This window comes from Thamnophis sirtalis, unplaced genomic scaffold (genome assembly GCF_051295495.1).
Source record: "Thamnophis sirtalis isolate CommonGarterSnake01/CBP01778 unplaced genomic scaffold, rThaSir2_p1.2 scaffold_4, whole genome shotgun sequence".
In the NCBI taxonomy this organism is placed as follows: Eukaryota; Metazoa; Chordata; class Lepidosauria; order Squamata; family Natricidae; genus Thamnophis; species Thamnophis sirtalis.
Genome location: NW_028261384.1, coordinates 87,817,769 through 87,842,949, shown reverse-complemented (window position 1 = coordinate 87,842,949; position 25,181 = coordinate 87,817,769). Strand labels below are relative to the sequence as shown.

The window sequence follows — 25,181 nt, the reverse complement described above, 5'->3', positions numbered from 1 at the left end:
TCATCAATATCATTACTCATTTTGGGGAAAAAGATTCCACACAAATTAACGTATTAGTTTGCAGAGACACAGCACCACAAATTTTGGAAAATTCTGCCATAAATAATTTTAATAATAATGGCAAGACTTTGCCATTCTTTTTACTTTACACATTCAAGACTGCCTGTATAGTGAAATTTGTATGGAAGTGTAAGGCACAGGTTTCCAAAATCTGCTCAGACGCCAAGAGAACAAAAATAAAAAATAAAAAACAAGTACAGACCAGAGAAAGAATATTTCTACTGTGACTTTTTTACTTCTTATCACTGCCAATTTTCCCTTTTTCACCTCATTCACATGGCTATACCATGGGTACCACATGGGTACCACAGAAAACATATTGCTCCACCAAAATTGTTACCTTCCATTGTGTTGCTGAAAGAGGATTTGAAATTCATCAGTATGTTTATGGGCTTAGGTGGAAACCTTATATTCTCCTGTGTGGGTTAACTTTGTCCATTAGCCTAGAGACTGAGTTGCAAAATTGTTGTCCTTGCCTCCTCTGACTAGAAGAGTTCAGTTTTTTAACTCAGTCCAGCCTGAAGAGACTTAAATATTTCTCTAGGACAATAGACAATATTTTAACTCATAATTATTGCTTTTTTGGACATTTGTACCATGTTTCTCAGAAAATAAGACAGGGTCTTTTGATCCCCAAAATAAGCACTTGGCCTTATTTTCAAGGAGGTCTCATTATTTTTAAAGTGCAGGAGGCAGTGAGCGTGATCACCTCATGGCTGCTACTGTGTTGCAATATGTTCAGGAAGGGCTTATTTTAGTGCATGCGCTCAAAAGCCCGATTGGGCTTATTATCAGGGGAGGTCTTATTTTCAGGGAAACAGGGTAAATGTTTTATTCGTTTGGAGAAATTTATTGTTTAATTGGGGATGCACGGAGCAGCAGCCACATTACATCTGATTCGCCAATTGTTTGCAGAATGGTTAGAGGGATTGACTTTTGCATGGTGATTTATATTGGAGATCTATCGGTTGACAAAGGGAACCGCCGTGCAGCTCCTTGCCTAATCGTTTGCCATGGCTGAGAGGCAGTTTGCCACTCTCATGTTCAGCTGGTGTGGGCGTGATCCGCTTGGAGAAGTGTAGTCAGACCCCTTGATAATGATTGTGCCGCCATCGCTGCCACCACTGCGGGCGGCCATATTTGGGTTTGACTTTTGGCTTCTTTGTTTGTTGCAGCAGCCATCTTGGTTACATTTTTGAATTTCGCACTGTTTTGATGGCCAACAAGGGAGCAGCTTCCCATTCGCAGCAAAATTGATGTGATGTCATAACAGCCACAGACTGTGCGTCTTTGGGAGATCGGTTTGCCTCCATTCCAGCATTGCGCACACGAAGTTGTGGCAGTGTGTGCTCTGGCAATGCTAGTGACAATCATTTGGCAGCCTTTTCAGCATCAAACAATAGCGATCCATCGCCTCTCTATTCGCTGGTATCTGATCATAGCTCTGAGCTTGGGCTTTCAAGTGTATACTCTCCAACTTAAGACCTGAGATAATGGCAGATCATTCTATCTCTGGGAGCAGCGCTGGGGCAGAGTCCTCTCCCTTACACTCTATTCCCTATCTCACCCATTTATTTAAGATTGGAGGCTAGCTACTGATTTACACTTTAAATACAGTTTTGCTCTTAAACACTAACTTTTTAAAATGATATCATTATTACTGGAATATTTTTTTTAATTTTTTCTCTTAGGATAAAGAAAAAATTTAACTTCAGAATCAGGAGAAAAATATCTAATTGTGTTTAAAAATTGAAAAATATTATAAATAATGTTGTTACAAAATTATTTGAAATTGTCATTATCATCTGAATTGTGGATCTAGGAAAGTATGTTGTAACATTCTATAGTCTGGAATCCAGAAGTTGTATTCTACTTCTCTTATCCATCCCACCCAGATTCTTTAAAATGTTGCTGGAGACAATTAAAAGGAAGAGTTTAAAGTTGGCATCTTATAACACTGTCAGCACTCGAAAAGCAATTCAGAAAGATTTAGACGCTGAGGAAGAAATTGTTGCTTCACAAGATCAGGTAAAGATGTAGACCCTTAGCTGAACTAACATTTTAAAACATTAGTAAGCTGAATGAAAAAATTACATTGATATAAAGGCATGTTTAAAATATATTTGTGTTGCTTGTACTATGTAGTCTATATAACTATGGTAAATATATAACAATATTTACATACATGAATTTTTGAAGAGTACTGAGCTGATTTCTCTTCAAATCGTGTACCTATATATGCTCTTTTTTTAAAGATCACGCTTATTTTTCATTTGCCTTTTTTTTGGAAAATGTTTCATGTCATGCTACACAATTACATACTATATTTACTTATTAATCAAGCATATAAACTGATATATGTAGTCCATATCGCCTTCTGCTCGATTGTGGCCACGGGCAAGCTGAAAGGCAGTGGGTCAGCTGTCTGACAGCTAAACCTTGGTCAACATTGGGTCAGGCATCAGAACAATGGTCCCAAACACACCAGCAAATCTATAACAGATTGTCTGAAAAAGAAAAGAATGAAGATATTGCAACAGCCCAATCAAAGTCCACACCTCAACCCAATTGAAATCTTGTGATGGAACCCAAAGAGTATACATAAACAAATGCCCATAAACATCTATGAATTGAAACAATGTTGTAAAGAAGAGTGGTCCAAGTCTTTTTTTTAAAAAAAACTTGGCTTCTCCATTTTGGTTTTCTTTTTGTAAAATAAATGATGACATGGTATAATATGTCATGTATTGTTGTTCGTCTGAAGTTGTGCTTACTTACTTTTAAGAATTGATAAGTACCAGATGGTTTTTACTATGTTTTGATAATGTAAATCCATAGAACTCAGAGGTTATGCTTTCTTTTCCACATGAATGTAAATGAAAAACTAATTCATCAGGAAAAGGGGAATACATGATAATAAGGTAATAATTTCCTTCAACACATTTCCAAAAACAGATGAATACACTTAATTTTACTAAACTAATCACATATCATCTGAGTGAACATATATAGCATGAAAAGTATTCACTGAAGAGTCTTGACTGGAGATTATTAGGCCATTCTGTTTCCTGATTTTTCAATTTTATAAAATATGGAGAAGTTAAAATCAGCCTCTTTTTAGAGATGTATAATTGTGTTGCAGATTCACTCAAAATATTCCTCTGAAGTTGTGGAAACCAGAAAATCAGAAAATTACCAAGTGGCTAAGTTCTCTTTCTTAGCTTTTTAACTTAACTGATTAAAACAGTAATTTTCACCAATTATGCTCCTGTACAAAAAGGAGAATCTTAGGTAATTTCCCCCCCCCCCTTTCGGGAAATAAAAGGATGAATTCTATATATTCAGGCCTTTCATTAATCTGATGATTTAGAAGGGCAGAATTTACTCTACTAGAAAATGGGGCTTATCACATGTATTACATATGCTTACATAATATATTAATTTTGTGTACACAGCTTATTAAATTATAAAACAATTCAAACCAGAGTTAGGGTTCTATTACCTATCACATTTCTGTAGCAACTACTGTAGTATAGAATGAGGAGAAATGTGATGCTTGCTGAGGAAGTTATGGAAGAGAAACTTCATAATTAATGATGATCTGTGATAATTTCAATTAACCAGAGTTACTTTTAAATCTGTTAGAAAAGAAAATATATTACTGTTTCCCCAAAATAAGACCTCCCTGGATAATAAGCCCTCCCCGAAAATATTGCAACACAGCAGCAGCCATGAGGTGACCACTCTCACTGCCTCCTGCACCTCAAAAATAATGAGACTTCCCCAACAATAAGGCCAAGTGCTTATTTCAGATATCAAAAGAAAATAAGATCCCATCTTATTTTCGGGGAAATATGGTATGTAGTAAAAGGATTCCTTTTTCTACCGATATAGGATGACAATGAAGCTGAAACTGAAGAAGACAGATTTCCTGATAATGGAATGACTGAAGGTGATGCTGATGCTACAGATACAAAAAGAAAAGAAAATCAAGAAGATGAGGTAATAATATATTTTTGTTTTTGTTTTAATAAATGCCATTAGAAGATCTGTCCATCACAGAAACTTGGAATTAATTCACTTAAACAATATCAAACAATCAACACTTGATTTTAGTAGATAGCTAGTAACATGTAGTGATAAAGGTATTTGAATAGAATTGGTAAGTTCTACGTTCAAATTTACCCTAAACTGTGAAAACTTGCCTGAGCCCAACCTATTTCACACTCAGGGCTCTTATAGAAAAGTGAAGAGGTCACGCTATTTGAAAGTGCATATGCTTCTGGGGAAAATATGGGATATTGAGTAGGTGAAAAAGAGTAGATAGGCTGTTCAAATAAAAGAAAAGTCAGAAATCATCTCCATATTGAAAAGAATGTTAATCTCGTATACTTGAACAAACTTCATATTTCTCATTATATTTTTAGAATAATGATATATACAAAGTAATGGAGATCTAAATACTATAAGTCAGATGAAGATTTATGATGGATTTAATAAGCTACAGAAAGTTAAGCCAAATATCTCTATTAATGCAAAAGTTTAGGCATCCTTGATGAAATGTAACTGAACTTGATGCAACTTCTGCATGGTAGAGTTAGCACACATAGAACACATTTATGCAAGTTTGGATGAAAACTATTTACGTGCAACTGCTTACAAACTCAAAATGAGAAATTGTGAATATGCCAGACGTTTGAAGCACTTTTCAGTTAATTTGGTGCTATTTTAAAATATATGTACAATTATTGATAAACCCAGAATATTATTAGCTTCTTAGGTCTAGTGTACTGGTAGCTAGGTAAAAACTAATATTCTGATTGTTTTCATAGATTATTATTGTTATTTTGTCCACTTTCACTGACATGTTTCTCTAAGGCAACTGTCTGATTATTTGAAAAGGAAGGTAATTCACTTTAAAAATCAAAAGTACATTATAAAGAAATATTGAAATAGTTACAGATAGCCATTTACATAAAACTCTGGAAGTTAAGGCAAGATCTGGAAATCTTTGTTAGAACTATCTGAAAATTGATCAGATTTGCACATTAAAACCCACAGATTACTGCAGATATTTGGCTGTGTAAGTTTAAATGACATTGGCATCAGGGGTGGTATTGACTTACCTTTCCTACCAGGTAGCAAATGTGAGCACGTACATCTTACTGCATTTTGGAGATGGATGGAAGGATGAAATTAAAAACTGTCAAAAGGTTTTGAATGGTTTTAAAAGTACCAATGACACTATTTGCTTTTCCTGTTTAGTGAAATTGAATGTGATTCAAGTATGTTTCTTTGCAGGTTGATTATGAGAGTGAGGATGATCATGAAATGGGTGATGATGACGATATTCCAGATCAGGAAATGACTGCACCAGATGAAAAAAATCTTGAGGCACTAGAAACTCAGGATGAGCTTTATTCTCCTTCCTCTAGTCAAAGGGTTCGGAGCAAGAGAAAGGAATGGAATGAAATGGCACAGCATAGAATTAATACTGTATTGGAAAGCCATGATGCTATACAAAAATACACATATGACATTGATGATGAACTGTGGTGTGAGGTAAAGTTATTGAAACAGGGAAGAAAAAGATACTTATTCAATTGCATTGCATATACATCAGCTATAAAACTAGGCACCCATTAAAATTGGTCTGCTGACTTTCCAGAATAGGCTGTCTGTACAATCTGTTAAACATCCTAATATGACACCTATTATTTAGCAAATTGTTATTCCCTATGTCAGAAGTTCAAGTTGGGATGCTCATTTGATGAAAATAGTTTTAGAGTTTACACTCTCATTTGTAGTGTACACCAGCACACTACCCTAATTGGACACAATCCACCTGAAAATTCCTATTACCTAATATTCCTGTTTTCAATTTCTGACAAGCCGTGTACCGAAAAAAATACATATTTATGTGCCACATTGCAAGTATGCATGTAAATTGTAAATACATATAACCTAGTATAGTATAATAATATGTCACTTATATGTCACATGCCGTAGATGCTATAAAGTTGTTCTTTCAAGCATTTTTTTTTGTTCCAGGGAACTGCTCCCTCTAGTTTTCTTAGCAGCATTTTGCAGAAGTTCTTTGCCAGTTCCTTCTTCCTAGATCTGAAAAGGAGTGACTGGTCCAAAGTAATCATCAGGTTTTATATCCAAAACAGGACTAGAACTCAGTCTCCTAATTCCTAAGAAGAAAACTGATTCTTTATATCCATACTTATTTATTTGGCATATTATGTATGGACTAACATATTAACATTTCATCTACATTAGTATCCATGCTTTTAGATTATAACATAAACTTGCAGGTGACTGGGATCAATATTTTGTAAGCTTTTTTTTCTTGTTTTGGTATTGGATATTGTAATGAGAGAGAGTTAGAGGCTAATGAATGTGAGAGGAAGGAAGGAAGGAAGGAAAGAGAAAGAAAGAAAGAAAGAAAGAAAAAGAAAGAAGGAAAAGCATTTTCTCTCTCTTCATTTTTTCTGTTTTCTTCTTCTCTGGATCTAGTCTGAACATTTAAATTATAATCATCATTAATTTAGAAATTGACATCTTTATGAAGGTAACAATCATGAAGCTTATATGGTCTGAAACTCAATAGATATTAGTTAAACTATTTTTGTAGGGAGGGAAGAGACATTCCTTTAGATGCAAGAAGGTCTGGGGTTATAACTGGCATATCTCTAGCTGGGCCTCATCCACAGCACGATGGCTAGAACTCCAATTCTGCCTGTCTGCTCTTCTGACCAAAAGTTTCTCTCCTTGGAATTCCTGCTCACTCTGCACATTGGAGGTGAACCTTAATACTGCAGTTAAGTTGAAGTAACAAATTTGTACAGGATCTCTTGTGTGTTGTAAGCCTGAAGTTTGCACACAGACACCTTAGGGGAAACATTAATAATATATCAAGCACAGGGAGTTCATTATTTCAGTTTTGTCTAAGCTGTTGAACCCTTGTTTCCATATGCACGTGTCATAACTTTTTCCAGATGCTGCGAAAATTACTAGTTTGCAAATTTATTTATTTTGTGCAGTACAGCACCTATGTAACAAATATTTTCGCTTAATTATGGACCAAAATAATAGTGAAATGTCCTCAGATATCAACAAATCTTTATTTTAATAAATTTGATCCAAAGGAGAAAACTCAAGATGACTTATAAGCTAAAGGAATTGCTCATTGTTTATGTTTTGGTTCATATAAGAAAATTTATGCTTGAATTTTTCAAATCAGTTTAAGATGAGGTTTCATGATGGTTAGGAGTTGAACGGCTTTTTCACAATGGATGAAAAGCTTTTCATAACCAGAAAGTATTGTCTTGTAGGTTTCACTAAAGCTTTCGCTGACAAAGGAATACTTTGATCTTGCCTCACTTGTGACATCTTTGGCAAATAGCGCTGTCATCCAGGAGACAAAGGGAATAACACGATGTCTCTTAAATGAAACCAATAACAAGAATGGAGAAGTGATGCTCACTTTGCAAACAGAAGGGATAAATCTTCCTGAGCTCTTCCACTATTCTGATGTATGTAATAAGGAAGCTTTCTATATTTTCCATAGGGTCACAGGTGGAAAAAATAGCAGAAAAACCCACTGCATGACAGTTATTGCTATTCTAAATCTCAACCATGTAGTGTTTTTCACATATTTAAAATACTTTGGCAAAGTTGAAAGATAATTGGCATAGTTTTCCATAGTTGTCCATAGTTTTGGTCATCCTGATACTGATAGCATTTTTATTAATTTCACAGAAAAAGAACTGAAGAACATTTTTATAGAAATCAATCAAAATTGCTTCTAATATAATAGAAATTATGGATAAATGCCACGTATTTTAAATTTTGACAAAGTTTTTGCTTTTGGCTTTGAATGGAGCTGTAACATAAAATTGCCTATTTACTTTAATATTTGATTTCAGAACTTTAATCTGTTTACAAATGGAAGATTTTGATAATTGAATGTAGAGTCCCTGCAATAGAGAATATTGATTTACAGGGAAAAAGACCAATATGCGTTAAAGATATTTTCTGGTTGTTGTTGTTTTCCTACCTAATTGTTACAATTACTTTCCATGTATTTTTGCTGTGCATAATTAAAGATTAATTCAAGAAAAGGGTGAATTGAAGCAAACAATTTGCACAGCTTTCTGGAAATACACTATATAATTGAGGGGTGTTATGAAACTTTCACTTCATTTTTACTTTTCACTGAGTAATTGAAATAAGGTTGTCGATAGAGAGATATGTGTGTACAATTAGGAGCAAGGTAACAAGAAATATATATGTGTGAATTTTAGCAATCTTTTCTAGAATCTTGCAGGCTTCGTTACAGAAACATTTTGTCTGGTTGCATATTGTACTTCTTCAGCTATAATTTTTGTTTGCTAATGTTCAATTCTGTCTTTCCCTGGGTATTCATAATTAGTTGGGGTAGATGATTTAGTTTGTTTCACTATGACTTCCCACACTTGTCATCTTTGTCTCTTTTAGATTTTTGATATGAATAAACTTTATTGCAATGATATCCATGCAATGGCTAACACTTATGGGATTGAAGCTGCTTTGAAAATCCTTGAGAAAGAGATTAAAGATGTGTTTGCTGCATATGGTATGCCATTTTATATAATATCAGCTGAATCTGATAGTATATATAAAGCATTGTTTATAATTTCATTCTGCCTAATCTAACAGTTATTAAATATTAGTTTTATTTTGGTATTATATATTTGAAATTTGCCACATTTTGATGTCCATTCAAAAAATATTTTGTAGTAACTTCACAGACCATAAATTGGGAACTATTGGCCTATATTAAGCTTTTCATTCAGAGAATGTTTTTACAGGACAGATGATGAAGTTAACAATCCATATTTATTTCACTAATGTTCAATATAGTGGCATATTGAATTCCATCTATTATCAGAATAGTATCTTATATTGATCAAATACAGTAATCATCGGATCTAGAAATCTCTCAATTGTCAATGTTCTCCATCACACATGATATTTAGGATATTGTACAGAACAAGTGACATAAGAGCTTATCAATCATTCACTTGTCTTAAAGATTAAACCCTTTCAGATTATATAATTGAGTCAGCAGTATGAGTTTTGTGCATTTGTTTGTAAACCACTTTTAAGAAGCATTGATACTTCTATTGACAGGAATTGTGGTTGATCCTCGACATCTCTCCTTGGTGTCAGATTACATGTGCTTTGAAGGTGTTTACAAACCTTTGAATCGGTATGGAATGCAGTCCAATTCATCCCCCTTGCAACAAATGACTTTTGAGACAAGCTACAAGTTTTTGAAAGAAGCAACCATGTTGGGTAAGTATTTCCAAATTATTATGAAAATAGCTTAGATAGTAAGATAAATTTTTGAATTCTTAATTGATGAAAATTTATTTTTCCATGCTCATGTTTTGCTTTATTTGTCTGAAATTAAAAACATCCAGTTCCAGGCAGCTACAATTGCACAAATTAACAATGTATGAACATTGTTCTTAAAAAGAAATAGTGATGGAAGGTTCACATATAGGTAGTTCCTGATTACTGATCACTGTTCAGTGATTGTTACAATGTTACAATGTTAAAATGGCACTGAATGAGGAGACTTACAGTTTGTCCTCACAGTTGTGTCTATCTCAGCATCCCTGCGGTTACATGTTTGTGATTTGGGCCTTTGGCAAGTGAGTCACCTTTACAGCATCTCGTGTTGATCTGATCACCATTTACAACTTTCATTGTCAGCTTCCAACATGCAGGGTCAATGGAGAAGCTGACAGAGGTTGCAAATAGAAACCATGTGGCATTGCTCCTAACAGTTGCACAGGAGTCACCTAAAAACTGCAATTGGAATTACTATTGCAGTAATATCATTTTTTATGACTGTGACAGAGTTCCCAATCCAAATATAGTGGTAGTACAGTATCCAAGAACTACTTTTCTTGAAGAAAGCATATTTACCAAAAATATTGGTATGCAATACGGAGTCTTCGGAAAAGAGACAGTCTGTGTCTTTTTAAGTCACATGTTCCTCAGATCCAGAAATCATGGCAGACGGTGGGCTTTACTTCATATTACTATCATAATTGCCTATAATTCTTAGAATAGGTAGTGATACAGTTCCACTCTTGTTAGAATTATTGCCAAGTCTTAATACTGCCATCTGTTACGACTCTTTGTTGGAAGCAGGGACATTTGTGTTAGAGAACACTGTTGCTAAGACTCACATAACATACACTACATGACATAACATAACATACAGCAGCATGAATTCCCATACTGGAATTTGTCATGGATTATGATAAAGTATTATTCAAGTCTCAGTAATAAATTTGTTTATTTGAAAGTTTATTTGATATAGTATCTAGAGTGCAGTAATAGAAACAAGGTGACTTTGAGTTCTAGTCCACTCCTAGACATAAAAGCTAGTTGGGAATTTTGGTCCAGTCTTAGTCCAACTGACTTCATAGAATTATACATGTAGGAAAAACAGAGAGGAAAGCATTACTGGAGAGGAAAGACTGTCTTCAATTAACTAAAAAGAAAGATTGGGATTTAAAAATAGTTCCAAGCATTGAATACTAGTTAAATATGGGTTCCTGCTGTTTAGAACATTTTACCCCCTTCCAGGTAAGATTTCCCAGCCTCCCTTTCAAAATACACTTTTTGCAAAAGTGAGAAACTTTATATCCCAAAAGATCATTCTTCTTTCTTTTCTTCTAGGATCCCATGATGAACTTCTGTCTCCTTCTGCTTGCCTGGTAGTAGGAAAAGTTGTCAAGGGAGGAACTGGCTTATTTGATCTTAAGCAACCACTAAAATAGATGTGTTTTTATAAAAAAAAAAAAAAAAAGAACTTTAACTTGATTTTATTGTAAAAAATAAATTTGCTGCTATGCATTTTATATTTTATTTTTTTAATGTTTGTTGTCTGAAAGCATCATCAATTAATCTTTCTAATTTAATAATTACCCGCAACTTTGGATTTTTAAGGATTATCTTCTATATAAATAAAAATGTAATGGTTGTTTGTTCAAAATCGCTAATCTCTGAAAGTTCTTCACCGATTGCTTTGAAATTTTGAAACAACGTTGCATTTGAATACGCGAATATTTATATACGTATATTATATAGATGTCACACCTGTGATAGGTAAAAACATGATTTTTTGTAAAAACATGCTTTTTTGAAAACCAGCGCCATCTGGTGGACGTAAAAGCAACGCACGCTATACTAAATATTTCATGATTCCATTTCAATGTTTCCAGCGCCATCTGGTGGACATAGAAGCAACTCACGCTGTACTAAATATTTCATGATTCCATTTCAATGTTTCCAGAGCCATTTGGTGGACATAAAAGCAATACATGCTGTACTAAATATTTCATGATTCTATTTCAATGTTTCCGATTGCATTGTTATATTGAATTTTCATAGATTTCGATTTATTTTCATTTTGATTTAATTATTTCGTGTGACATTGCGTTGGAATTGAACTGGGTCATTTACCATAGCGTTCATTTAGTGAGTATAGTATATTCAGAACAGTTTGGCCTCTCTCCAGCTTCGTCCTGACGGTCCCTTTATATGTGTGGCTGGCCTGTGGCCACATCCTTTCCCCTTTCCGCCCCTCCTCTGATGAGCTTCAGCCATTTCCGCCAAGGGGGGGCAGAAGCCCTTCGGCCTCCCCTCCCTCTGGGCCTTTGCTGTCTGCAGTGGGGCGCCACATGCGCCATCCCTCGGCCGCTTCCCCCTGCCCTTAAGCCGACCTACCCCCAGCCAGCCCAGCGGAGCTCCAGAGGAGGCGGAACGTCTCCTCACGCAGGCCAGCCGTGTGCGCTCCCCCAGCAAGCCAGCTACGGCCTTGCCAAGGCAGCTCCGATGGGGCAGCGGCTGCGGTGTCAGCCTGAGGTGCAGCGGGGCTGGGGCGGCCCCTGAGTGCCCTGTGAGGCAGCACACCGAGGACTTCTCCTCCGAGATCCTGGACGTCTCACTCTCCCAGGCCACCAACTTGGGGGAGCCCGAGCACAGCTCCTCCGAGGAGATGTTCAACAACTTCCATGAAGCTGACAGCCCCGGCGTCGTCTCCCCCAACCAGCCTTGCCCAGCCCAGCAGCTCCGAGTCCTGACCAATGGCAGCACCTACCCGCCACCCCACTACGCCCAGACTGGGCCACAGCAACGTGTGGCCAGGTACAACTAGTATTTAATAATAAATATCATAGTATGTTCACCCTTTAATTTTGGCAAGTGAATTTATTGAACAATCTATATAATTTAGATTTAAAATATTTTTCTAGATCATCTAGTATAAAAAATATTTGTGTGGTAGCAGCTTCTCTTATTACGTTCACCAAATCTTAAATGAAACAACATCAACTAAATATGTACTTAAATGTCCCTTAGATACTGCTGATTCCCCCAAATTTAAAGAAAAATCAAATGACTTTTTGATATGCTTTTGAAAATGTTGTTTTTGCTTGCTGCCTGTCATCAGGAAAAAAAATAGCGCTCCATTACATAAATTGTATTGGAACATACCTTTGATACCAGCTATAGCTGCCTGAAGCAGGAACCTGAAGAATAAGTAACAGTTGCCAGAATGAATTGATAAATCTGATACATTCATGTGGGAAAGATTCTCCCATGATCTGTGACAGACATTGCTGGAAGAGATTAATATAAACTTCATTCAGATAACTGAACAGCATATGGTCAAGTTAGTATCTTCTTGCCAGCTTTTGTGAGGATCAGAAGTTGCTGTAAAGACCGTCTAGCTTTTCCATTAACAAAATAGCAAACCAGTCTGCTTTTGGTAACTGCACAATTGGTTGCCCATATTTTGCTGGACAAATGGGAATTATCATTGTTCCCACATGGCTATCCCCTTCCAGCACATCTGAGTTTACTGATGTAAGACATGTATTCATATCTTGACTGATCATTTCAGTACTCCTTCCCAGTAATACTGATAGAAGGGAGCTTGGGACTACAAACATGCTTCTTAAAAAATCCTTAAGTACCCAACTTCAACCATGACACATGTTCCTGTGATATAAACCAAGGAGGGGCATGGTGGCTCAAGCAGTTAGACACCGTGCTTGTCAGCTGAAAAGTTGGCATCCTGAATTTGATACACTAGTGCTGCATGACAGGGTGAGCTCTCATTCTTGCCCCAGCTGAAGCCCACATAGCGGTTTAAAAGCATGCAAATGCGAGTAGATAAATTGGTGGGAAGGTAACAGCCAATGGAAACTAAAATAGACTTCTGTACAAGTTGGTTCACATGCAGGATGATAGGAAAGTGACTAGGAACCTGCAGAAGTATAGCAGTCTTGCAGAAATTCCCCCTCCAGTGCCATTTGTCTAATGGAGAAGAGCCAAACTTTTCTTATTTGAACCCAGTAGAATATTGAATCCTGAAAAATATTCCCTGAGGTCGATAGTCTTCTCAGCTGCCTTCACTTCCTTCCATCCCAGCCAGTGTGATAAGGGCAGCAATTAGTTTGCCCCTTGGGAAGGGTGGAGGTGTCCCTTTCAGTACACACTCCTGCAAGGCAGTTCATATAATTGCAACAACTATGCAGGATTCGTTTTTGAGGTGCAGCAAAAAGACCAGTGGAAGTTTTCTTTTTTGTTTGGACAGGATGAAAGCATATTGCAGGAGGGATGACAGAAACGATTCAGAGTAATACCTAGTACCAGCAATCACAATATGATTTTCCATTTAATCACTGCATTTTATTTATTTATTTATTTCCAAACAACTTTGTATTTTGGACAGGCATTGCAAGGAGTTCGTGATTTAACCTTTGCTTTATTTTGCAAATGTCTTGCCTGATAAAAAGCCAAATAGATGAGCTCAGACAGATCAATTGTTCAAAGTATGGAGGAGAATGAGTTAAAAATGTTCCCATTAAGAAACAAATACGAAACTTTATGTTTCTTGCTACATTTCTGTCGATTGATAAAAACATACATTAGAGACCAAAATATATTTTGCTATTTTCCGAAGATTTCTCAGAACCGAAAGTCCTAACTTCAAGGTATAAGATGTTGGCTCTACACTTTCCTCTCTCTTTGGCGCCGTTAGGCCGCCTCGGGATTTGTCGAGTTTCCGATTCTCTTCAAGCCTTGGGCTGTGACGATTGGCCAAGGAGGACAAAGGGATCCTGGAAGCGGAGTTAACCTCAAAGAATCGCGACCTGCGCCCCTCCACTAGAGATGCGCGCGCAGGTGACTGACGTCTCTCCAGGTTGCCGCGGAAATCTGCCGAGATGAGATGAGTGAGGCCTCGCTGAATTAAAAGGGGGGGGGGGAGGCCTCGCGATTTTCCCAGTCTCGCGCGATTTTCTTTTCAAACGTATTGCTGTCCGTGTTGATCTTTTGTTGGTTCAGAGTTCCGGAGCTCTTTAGAGGAGGCCGACCGCCCGAGTGAGGTATCTCATATTACACTAATAGAGTCGTACTTGTACGCGTTTGTATGCTTGTCCGGAGTCATAAAACAGCGCCGGCAGCCACCCTGTGGATGCTAAAAGCATCTCCGAAGCCGCTGCTGAATCGAGAATACATCCATTTGCCTGTTTGGGGCAAGTGTATCTCGCATCCCAACAACGACCACCTCGAGACGCGGCATTGGCGGCCGGGGTGACGGTGGCTGTTTCTTCTTTCATTTCTGCCCCTGCTTGTTAGCTGTCAGTGGATCACCCACTATTCTTATAAGACATTCGAGGACGCCTCAGATGCTATTTGTTATTCTCCATTTAAGAACAAAACAGTCCTTTCAGGATTACAGAAACAATCCTGTAACTCTGCATTATTATTTTTTTGCTTGTTATTATATTTGGCATATTGATAAAATAAAAGTAATGACTGAGTTCTGTCAGAAGAATAATTTGGAGTTCCAGCTAGTGCTAGGGCTGCAGGATAAATAAAAGGATAAATAAAAATGACATCCAGACAACTGAAGAAATATTTATCCCTAAAAGCAAGACAGTTTGCATTTAGGGGCTGGCTGCAGAGAAATGGGGTACAGCGGCAGATTTTTATAGGGCAAGCTTGTCCCGGGTGTCACATACTGATTTAAGGGTGACACTTGAGGTGTCTCTGTTGTAGATATGTTTATTCTTGTGAACATGCGGTTCCTCTGGGAGACCTAATTTAGTTAACACTTTGTGTTCAGACCTTATCTTTTGATATGTTGATTAGATGTGGGTAATTTATTTGAGGATATTTGCTAATTTTAGTTGATTAACATTGTTTCAGCTTAACAGTCAGTTATCTAGTGGCTTCTCATGCAAATTGTGGATTCTGTTAATATTTTAAGGGAAGATGGAAAATCTATAAAGAATAAAATATATTTGGATATAAAATTTCTCAAACATCTCCTTGTACATATATATATGGAGAGTATATATATGTACACTATTAATGGGTGTAGTTTATAACCATACCTTTTGTCTATTTGTAACATCATAAGGAAAACAAGGAACTGCTGGTTACATCTGCATTGCATTTGAACTTCCCAGAGGCTACTGGGAAGAGAGCTGCTAGCTGTGAGTTCAGGGGGAGTGAAACAAAGTCCAGTGGACCAAGGTAAGCACCTGGAAGCTGAGCTGCTGGTTGCATCTGCATTACATTCAAATTTCCCAGAGACTGCTGGGATGTTTTGAGTTCAGGGGGACTAAGAGGAAGTCCAATGGAGCAAGGTAAGCATCTGGAAGCTGAGCTGCTGATTGCATTTGCATTTCCCAGAGGCTGCTGGGAAGTTGTGAGTTCAAGGGGATTGAGAAGAAGTCCAGTGGAGCAAGGTAAGCAGCTGGAAGCAACTAAAAACGTAAAACAACAGCAGTACATTGGTAAGTACATCTGTGATTGTAATTCTATTTTATTTTAGAATGTCTGGCTTAGTTCAGTGCAATACTTACGTTGCAGCTGTCTTATGCAGTACTCTTTTCAAATTTGGTTATTGTCCTATTTGTAAATAAATTATAAGTCTACGTAGATCGTTTACCTAGAATTGGACAATTAGGTGTCCAGCTCAGCCATTCTTTTCTATAGAGCTGCCCCACTACAAGCCCCCTCTACCACAAAGATGCTTCAGGAGAAGGGCAGTATGAACAACTGTGGGATCTGGCAGGGTGAGAGCTGTGAATCACAAACACAGCTTTCGTTGTGTCCCTTCATAATAGATACAGTACCCTTCCTGACCTTACTAGGGATATTAAGGTAGCAGGTCAAGTTGATGACAATACCTCAAATGAGCAGGAGATCGTGGTCCAAGATGAAGAACTTGTTTTGGATAGGTGTGAGGTATTACACATCAGTCATGCAAGAAGAGCAAGGTATCCAAAAAGAGAAGCAACATTCTAGTTGATGATTCAATTGTAAGGGATGTAAATTTAGGAAAGAATATGGAAGTTTTTTAAGAGGTCAGATATCTGCCAGCTGTTACTGCCAGCAAAGACAAGAGGCGTATTTTTAAGATAATTAAGAATGCCAATAAAGATTGTGATATTGACACTATTGTACGTTCAAAAAAGATGTACTCTGTACAGAATGATTTCCACAGCTTGGGGCAAGAACTTAGTATGTTAGACTGTAGGCTTACTTTTTCAGAGGTTTTACCAGTACATAAGAAACAAAAAGGAAAAGGCCAGCGTATAACGGACTTCAGTGTGTGGCTAAAGGAATGGTGTAAAACGGAAGGCTTTAGTTATATGATTCATGATGTCTGCAGCTGGTCCAATGAAAAACTGTATAGAGTAAATGGTTTGCATTCATCAAAGAAAGGGACTGAGTTATTTGACATTAAATTCACAGATTTTCTGGAGAAGCATTTAAACAGGGACAGAATTAATTGATATAGAAAATTTCTGTCCCGAGCAATCTAAAACAAATAAGGTTATCAGTACATGTAACATAAATGTTTGTGCAGGTAAGAATATCAATCTTTCTGTCAAGAAAAATCAAGTATTTAATAGTGCCATACCATATGCACTAATCAAACAGATGGTAAGGAAGTAGGGGAAGTCAGGCACAACACAGGTCATGTAGAAAGTAAACACAAGGTCAGTCAAAAAGAACTATACACCATCACACAGAGTATGAGGAAAAAATAGGGTAAATTAGAAACTCAAGTAAATGAAGGCAGACATGGTATTGTTGCCATTATGGAAAATTTGTGGGATGAAACCCACAAATAGAACACATAGCTAGAGGGATTTAAATTATTTAAAAGAAAAAGACCAAAGAAAAGAGGAAGTGGAGTTGCACTATATATAAGAAATAACTATCTCTACAGAAATAAGAGTACAATATAAGAACTATTTGAATGTGTTTGGGTCAATATAAAAGGGGAAGAGGATGACATTGCCATATGTGTATACTATAGACAAGCATTGGTTAACCTTTTCGCATGGATGCGATGGAACCTGAAAGAGAGCAGCTGGCTGGTGCTCATGTACACTGGACCAGCTGGCCAGCGCACATGTGTGCAACAAAACCTGGAAGAGCAGCTGGCGGCGGCGTGCTCTGTGTGCCACCCCTGATATACATGCCATAGGTTCGCCATCTATAGATCAACCAACCAAACAGGAAATAGATAACTTTTTTCCAGTTAGTTAACTAAGGTATGTAGGAAGTATATCACAATAGTAATGGTAACTACTCTGACATCAACTGGGAGACAAACTGCACCAAGTGGAAGAGCAAACAGGTTCCTGACAATTCTAGCAGACAACTTTGTCTCCCAAAAAGTAGAGAAGGAAGTTAGGGGATCAGCCGTATTAGACTTAATTCTCATAAACAGAGATTAAATAATAGAAGGTGTTGAATATAGTTTCATCATTCAGTAAGAACCTGGGGGGGGGGGGAGTGATCAAGCAAAAAAACAGTCAAACTAGAAACTTGGATTTTGAGAGAGCTAATTTCAATAAACTCGGAGAGAGCTTAGGAAGGATTCCATGAATAAGAATCCTCAAGGGGAAAATAACTCGAGAAGCCTGGGAAATTTTGAAAAGTGAGATTATAAAAGTCCAGTCTAGCACAGTACCAATGAAAAAGAAAAATAACAGCTCTCAAAAGAAAAATAACATCCCTCAAAAGAAACCAACACTGCATAAAGAACTCTGATAAAGTGAAAGACAAAAAGGACAAGTATAAAAAGTGGAAAGGGGGGCACATAACTAGGCCAGAATATCATGAAATAGCTCAAGTCTGCAAAGATGAAGTGAGGAAAGCTAAGGTTCAAAATGAACTAAGTCTTCCGATCAAAGTAAAAAATAACAAAAAAAAGCTTCTTTCAACATATTAAAAATTAAGAAAAGAGTCAAGGAAACAATTGGTCCATTAGTGGGAGAAAGTGGCAAGAAGGTGAAAAGAACAAGGAGAAAGCAGAACTATTTAACTCGTTTTCCCTTTAAACAAAGGGAAAAAACAGTTCAACTTATCAAAAACCACATCATAAAAAACAGATTAGGAACACAAGTTAAAATAGGCAAGAAAATGATAAGTGATTTGTCCATCCTAGACAAATTCAGATCACCAGGACCAGATGGATTACACCCCAAGGTTCTGAAGGAACTGCAGATGTTATCTCAGAACCACTGTACTATGTCTTTCAAAGATCCTGGAGCATCAGGGAACTACCAGAGGCTGGAAAAAGCTGATGTAATTCCCATCTTTAAAAAAGGGAAAAGAAATGGATCCCGGAAATTACAGACCTATCAGCCTGGTCTCAATATCTTGAAAGGTTCTGGAAAAGAAAATCAAGCAATCAGCAGACACCTAGAAGCAAACAAAGTCAGAAACAAAAGCCTACATAGCTTTATCAAAAGCGGATCATGCCAGACAAATCTTATTTGCATTATTTGACAAAGTGACAAAATTGGCGGTACAGTGGATATAATTTACTTGGACTTCAGTAAGGCATTTGATAAAGTAGACCACAAGCTACTACTTTTTAACACAGAAAAATGTGGGTTAGACAGCATCACCACCAGATGAATTCGCAACTGACTGACCAATTGCATTCAACGTGTAATCCTCAATGGAACTGCATCTGTATGGAGGGAAGTATAGGGTGGGGTACCCCAAGGCTCTGCTTTAGGCCCAATATTCTTCGACATCTTTATTAATGATTTGGATAGATGGGGAACTCATCAAATTTGCAGATGACACCAAGCTGGCAGGAATAGCCAACACTCCAAAAGATAGGCTTAAGATACTGAAGGATCTTGACCGATTTGAACGTTGGGCACTATCTAACAATGAAATTCAATGGTGAAAAAAGGTTCTATATTTAGGTAAGAAAAACAAAATGTACAGGTACAGTATAGGTGGTATCTCACTCAGTAGTAGTGAGGTATCACCTATACCTCGAGAGAGGGATCTTGGAGTCCTAGTGGACAATCACTTAAATATGAGCCAGTAATGTATTGCAGCTGCCAAAAAAGCAAACACAGTTCTAGGCTGCATTAACAGAGGGATGGAATCAAGATCACATTGATACCACTTTATAATGCCTTGGTAAGGCCACACTTGGAATGCTGCATCCAGTTTTGGTCTCCACGATGTAAAAAAAATGTTGAGACTCTAGAAGAACTACAGAGAAGAGCAAAACATGATTAGGGACTGGAAGCTAAAACATACAAAGAACAGTTGCTGGAATTGGGTATGTCTAGTTTAATGAAAAGAAGGACTAGGGGTGATATGATAGTAGTGTTCCAATATCTCAAGGGTTGCCACAAAGAAGAGGGAGACAAGCTATTCTCCAAAGTATCTGAGGGCAGGACAAAGAAGCAATGGATGGAAACTAATCAAGGAGAGAAGCAACCTAAAACTAAGAAGAAATTTCCTGAGAGATAGAAGAATTAATTAGTGGAACAACTTGCCTTCAGTTTGAATGCTCCAACACTGGAAATCTTTAAGAGATTGGACAACCATTTGTATGAAATGTTCCTGCCTAAGCAGGGGATTGAACTAGAAGACCTCCAAGGTCCCTTCCAACTCTGTTATTCTATTCTAAAACATCTTTAGGAAGAGGAGTTCATTAATTTACATTGTTAGATGAAAATCAATGATTTAGTACATTAAGATATCCAGTCATGATTTATATGGACTAAGAAATTATTCTGGGAGAAAAATAATTTGACAAAGTCAGTACAAGGCCAATTTTCTCAACAAGTGTCCCACCCAGTCTTCCACAAGTTTTTCCTGGACTTTCATTTGATGGAAGTTCATTTAAGGTCTTGTTTTGCCCATATGCATTGTGGATACATGATACATTAATAATAAATGTATCTATTAGAACATTCCAATAATTACAAGTACACAAATGAATGTCCAATTTTCCCCACTACCTCCCTGTTCCATGAGTCCTAGTATAAATCCAATCAATTATATTTCTGGTTGATTGGTCTTGGCATTTGTGGTGATCAGCAGGAAGAGGATTGCTGCTGAGGTAAAACACCAGGCAGGCAGTTTGTTAATGAAGGCTAAACAAGTCCAACCCCTGTTTCTTGGAGAACTCTTCCTTGAAATCTATTGAATCAAAAGACAATTGTAGCATTATTGTGGGGAACCAGGGTTCCATTAACACTCACTGTACCTCTATACCCAGTAGATTCAGGTGTCTGGTTAAATGTCCATTCTGGTTCCATAATGATATATTAGGACATTTTTCATACTTATTTTTGTAATTTCAATTATGTCCACCAGCCTGAAAGCAGGTTCTTCATTCCACATGGGGTATGCAAATCTCTCTTGGGGAAAGTTTTTTTTTGCTAGGTGTAGACTGGGTGAGGGTGATCAAATCTTTGATTAGGAGGTTCAAGATGGTTTAATTTCAAACTGGCTTCCACTCCCATGGTTAGTAGGATTCATAGATTATCAAAACAGCATAATTCATTTTTTTAACTTTTCTTACATTAAACATAAAATTACAATATGCATACATATACAACGATAGTAAAATAGTCTCTTTCAATGTAAACTTTTAGAAATATCCATATACTCAATAACAACTTTTCAAGAAAATAGTTCTTTTAAGGCATTTTTATTTTTTTCTTTTATTACAATTGAAAGTACCTTTGTTTTGCTAAATTAAATTAAATTACTAGTTTCATCCCATATCTTAGTCCATCATTTTTATATAAATACTGTACATTTCACTTTTTCAATCCCACCTAAACCAGATATCCACCCATCTAAATCCAGGCACCCAGCAACCTTCCCAATTGAGAGATCGGGGAAACATGTGAAGATGATGTTCTCTTTTCCTTGCCCCTACTTCTCTGTTGGTTTGGGGGGTACATGTATACCTGAGGAGACTATTTTCCCACACAACCTACTGTGATTCACAGCCCCTTGGAGTGCCAATCCCACTAGCAATCCAAAGCCTCTTGGTAACAGCAAAGTGAAGCGCACAAGAGTTTGGGGTAGTTAGGAAAAGCACAGAGCATAAAATCAAACAGTAGTGGAAATGAAAAAAGGGGAAAATCCACATATACATACACCCAACTCACTCACTTTATTTTTAGATACAAAATTTCTCACAGTTCACACAACACACTTAACCTAGTTACCGAGTTTTAAAAGTGCGCAATTCACTTAACCTTAAAGCCTCACCTTAAAGGTTGTGTTCACATGCTGAGATACATACGTGTGTGTGTGTGTGCGCGCGCGCTATTGCTATTTTGCATGTTTCTTCACTGTCCCAAGTTGAAAGCAGTGCTAAGGGTGTTGCACAATATGCTTAACCACATCCGTTATTCTGTGTATCTCAGCATATATATATATACCACTTCACATTGCTTTACAGCCCTCTCTAAGCAATTTACAGAGTCAGCATGTTGCCCCCAACCATTTGAGTCCTCATTTTATTGACCTCTAAAGGATGGAAGGTTGAGTCAACCTTGAGACAGTGAGATTCAAAATGTCAAATTGCAGGCAACCATCAGGCAGCAAAAGTAGCTTGCAGTACTGCATTCTAACCACTGCTCCATCATGGCTCTTAAAATCATTCATAAGTCTTGAAATTATCTTTGATTATCTGTGTTATCCCTTTTTTAAACTTCCAGTGAAATAATGACTTAGTAATTGCTATTCATAGGATTCTAAAAATATTACTAAAATGTTCAATAATAAAATATATGTTCAGAAACTGGGTTGTTTATTCTTTTGCACTCTACGAAGTAGCATAAACTTGCAACACTGCAGTTCCTGTTGCCTAAGCTGTAGATTCTTATTAAGGCCATTGTAGATATACTGCTATTAGGTATTGATTTATTAAAAATATGTTTGTTGGAAAGAAAGTTTGATTTTAAATTATTATATGAATTTAATGTTACACTGAGTATGAGAGCAGTATTTGAGAAAAGAAAAAATACCATTCAGACCTATGTTAAATCCAGCTCTGGTAGTGATGAATCTATAATGGTGATTGATCAACAGCTGGGACCAGTATGTCTTGAACTATAATGAGATTTTCATCATAGTCTTAAACTCTCTTCAGCCATTATTTATAAGTCATGTTTTTGAATATACTGTACTTTAACTCCATCTTTCCTTTCAATAGGTTGACTTAGGAATAATGCAAGTATGGCTCTCTTCTACCATTATAGGCAATAATGTAAATAATGCTAATATAATGAAAGTCACCATGTCTGGATTATTTTTTTTAAAAATCTGCAATATATTAAATGAACTGTACAATTCAAGAGAATGATGTCTTTCCATAATTGATTCTATTTGGGTAATTTTTGTTATAACTATAGAGTAAAAAATATCCAGTTCACTTAATACAACTAATTAACTTAACTCATTAACTTAAATGAATCAAAACAGAGAAGTTTGGTAGAAATGCTTGTTTTCAGTTTTTTGAGATGCCTCCATTGCTTTTTCCCCCTTTCTATTAGGACACTTCAACAATTTCATGCCTGAAGAGTAGCATTGGCACCTGTGGATTCCATGTCTTTCCTTGTAAGTAAACCAGAACGAATTAGGGTGAGTGTCAATCACTTTCAACAAAATTTAACAAGAAGGTATCTTCTTTTCTTTTTCTTTTTTGGGGGGGAGGGGGATTCACCCAATCACAAAATGTAATTCTAGTTATTTATACTTCTATAGATATATTTCAATCTGTTCTGGTAATGATAGGATTGAGCTGCTAACTCAGCATATTGTATTATTTTGAGCAATCAAAATTTAATTTTGAAAAGTCCTCTGAAAGGAATAGAAATATTAAAGGAAAAATTAAGAATTTGGGGTGTTGCTTTAAAAACAGCAAAGACGATGTTAACAAAAACTATGAAAATGAAAAACAAATGGAATTGATAGAAGGAACTAATTTTAAGATTGGGAAAAAAATGAAATACTTGGATATGAGTATGGCATAAGTAACATAAATAACATAAATTGTAGTTATACCAGGATAATTATCTTAATGTATGGAATGAAATCAAGAAAGACATGTATACATATATATATATATAACACATTGCAAGATGCAAGTAAATGAGAAGGATTGAGACTTCCTGATTTGGAATTGAAATTTGCAGACTGCTAGTCTGGATGAAAAAGTTCAGTTGATGGTTCAGCTGAGAAACTGGATAATTTTGGAATTAGAAGAGCCCAATCTGTGATTTGAATGGCATGGTTTTCAAAAGTATGATAAAGTTAAGCTTTAATATTTTTTAAGATTTTAAGAGTCATCATAATAGAAATGCCATATTGAGGCTATGGAACAGATATAAAGTCTCTATGCCTTAAAATGCCCTTATAGGTCTCAACACAAAAAGCATTTTATAGAAAAGAAACAGTATGTAAAGAATGGCTAATTTATCTAAAGTTGTTATAACAGGAACATGGAGGCTATAAGATGAAATCAAGAAAGCAATTGACTACAGAAGGATTTAGTTTTCAATATTTTCCATCTACACAATTAAGAGAAAGGTTTAAGGTAGATAATATGACATTTTAAAAATAAATAAATAGTTGATATCATTGTATTTGTTGCAACGGGGGTGGGGGTGGTGAGGGGGACAGAAAGAAGATGGGATTGTATAGGATTTTTGCCCTGTACTTTTTAATGTTGTAATTCACTGAAAGACACTATGTATGAGTTGAGCAGCCATATAAATTTATTTAATAAATAAATAGTTGGTGTTATTAATGAATAAATAAACATTTGGAATTGAGTAGTGGAAGGCAGAATTTTAATGTAAACTACGGCCAAAGAATGAAAAATAGTTACTAAAATATATAAACTTATTGAAATTTTAAACAGAAAATGAATACATAAAAGGCTGAATAATAATAATAATAATAATAAAGTAGGCTAAGAACTTCAGACACAATATACTGATGAAATAGTTAAAAAATATCTGGTTAAAAAGATTGCAATTTACAATATGTTGTAATTTAAAAGAGAACATATATAAATTTGTATAAAATGATTGGAATATGATGTAGAAAAAGTGTGTAGAGTTTATAAAAGTACTTCAAATTTGTCTTGTAAATAGATACCATAAAGGTCATTTTATCCAGCGGACTTGTAAAAAAAGCCAAACAAATTATAATTTATGTTATCTCTAAACATTTCTCTACTGTTATATGTTTAAGGATCATACTGGGTTTTTCCCCTTTTACTTATAGAAATATGATAATTATGTCACATTACCTTTTGGTTTTTTTTCTTTTACAGCGGTGGATGTCTGAAAAATTTATTCTTGAGGGCTTAAGGGAATTGGAACTCTTTGGAGGTAAGTGCTTAAACAATATTCATTTTTTCCTCCTTCATATTTTTCAGTGTAATGAAGATAAATTAGGTATTTGCAATAGAGAAGCTGCCATCCTGAATTCTTTTTGTGAAAGTTACAAAATTGGATTGGCCTCATATGAGTATCTGTTTTATATAATCTGCAGGTGTAATTCAAAGTTTCTCATATTAATCTCTTATGAATTGCAGCATTCACTGGAAATCCTTTAATAGTTATCCATTGATTTCTAATGAATTTCTCTAAAATAATTTAGATCTTTGCAGGATGGTATAAGACTTGGATTGATCATCTAAAGATGCACAGGGAAAATACTAATAC

The 25,181-nt window shown here is 36.2% G+C and overlaps 2 protein-coding genes across 6 annotated transcripts in view; both read left to right on the top strand.

Annotated features, from left to right (window-relative positions):
• Nucleotides 1-11,122, top strand: part of POLR1A (RNA polymerase I subunit A) — a 42,899-nt gene extending 31,777 nt beyond the window's left edge. The window contains exons 28-34 of the mRNA XM_014076217.2: nucleotides 1,956-2,088; nucleotides 3,955-4,062; nucleotides 5,362-5,622; nucleotides 7,401-7,601; nucleotides 8,566-8,683; nucleotides 9,241-9,405; nucleotides 10,807-11,122. Coding sequence (XP_013931692.2) covers nucleotides 1,956-2,088; nucleotides 3,955-4,062; nucleotides 5,362-5,622; nucleotides 7,401-7,601; nucleotides 8,566-8,683; nucleotides 9,241-9,405; nucleotides 10,807-10,907 — 1,087 coding nt within the window. The 3' untranslated portion in view covers nucleotides 10,908-11,122. The remainder of the gene's footprint in view (nucleotides 1-1,955; nucleotides 2,089-3,954; nucleotides 4,063-5,361; nucleotides 5,623-7,400; nucleotides 7,602-8,565; nucleotides 8,684-9,240; nucleotides 9,406-10,806) is intronic.
• Nucleotides 11,123-14,375: 3,253 nt separating this feature from the next.
• The window catches only part of STRADA (STE20 related adaptor alpha), a 42,280-nt gene continuing 31,474 nt past the window's right edge, over nucleotides 14,376-25,181 (top strand). For 3 of the 5 annotated variants that reach the window (XM_087713305.1, XM_087713303.1, XM_087713304.1), the window contains exons 1-5: nucleotides 14,376-14,522; nucleotides 15,563-15,678; nucleotides 23,001-23,088; nucleotides 23,945-24,043; nucleotides 24,788-24,845. In XM_087713305.1, the coding sequence (XP_087569431.1) occupies nucleotides 23,053-23,088; nucleotides 23,945-24,043; nucleotides 24,788-24,845 (193 nt within the window). In that variant the 5' untranslated portion in view covers nucleotides 14,376-14,522; nucleotides 15,563-15,678; nucleotides 23,001-23,052. The remainder of the gene's footprint in view (nucleotides 14,523-15,562; nucleotides 15,679-23,000; nucleotides 23,089-23,944; nucleotides 24,044-24,787; nucleotides 24,846-25,181) is intronic. The other 2 variants (XM_087713307.1, XM_087713306.1) reach the window with 2 other exon arrangements.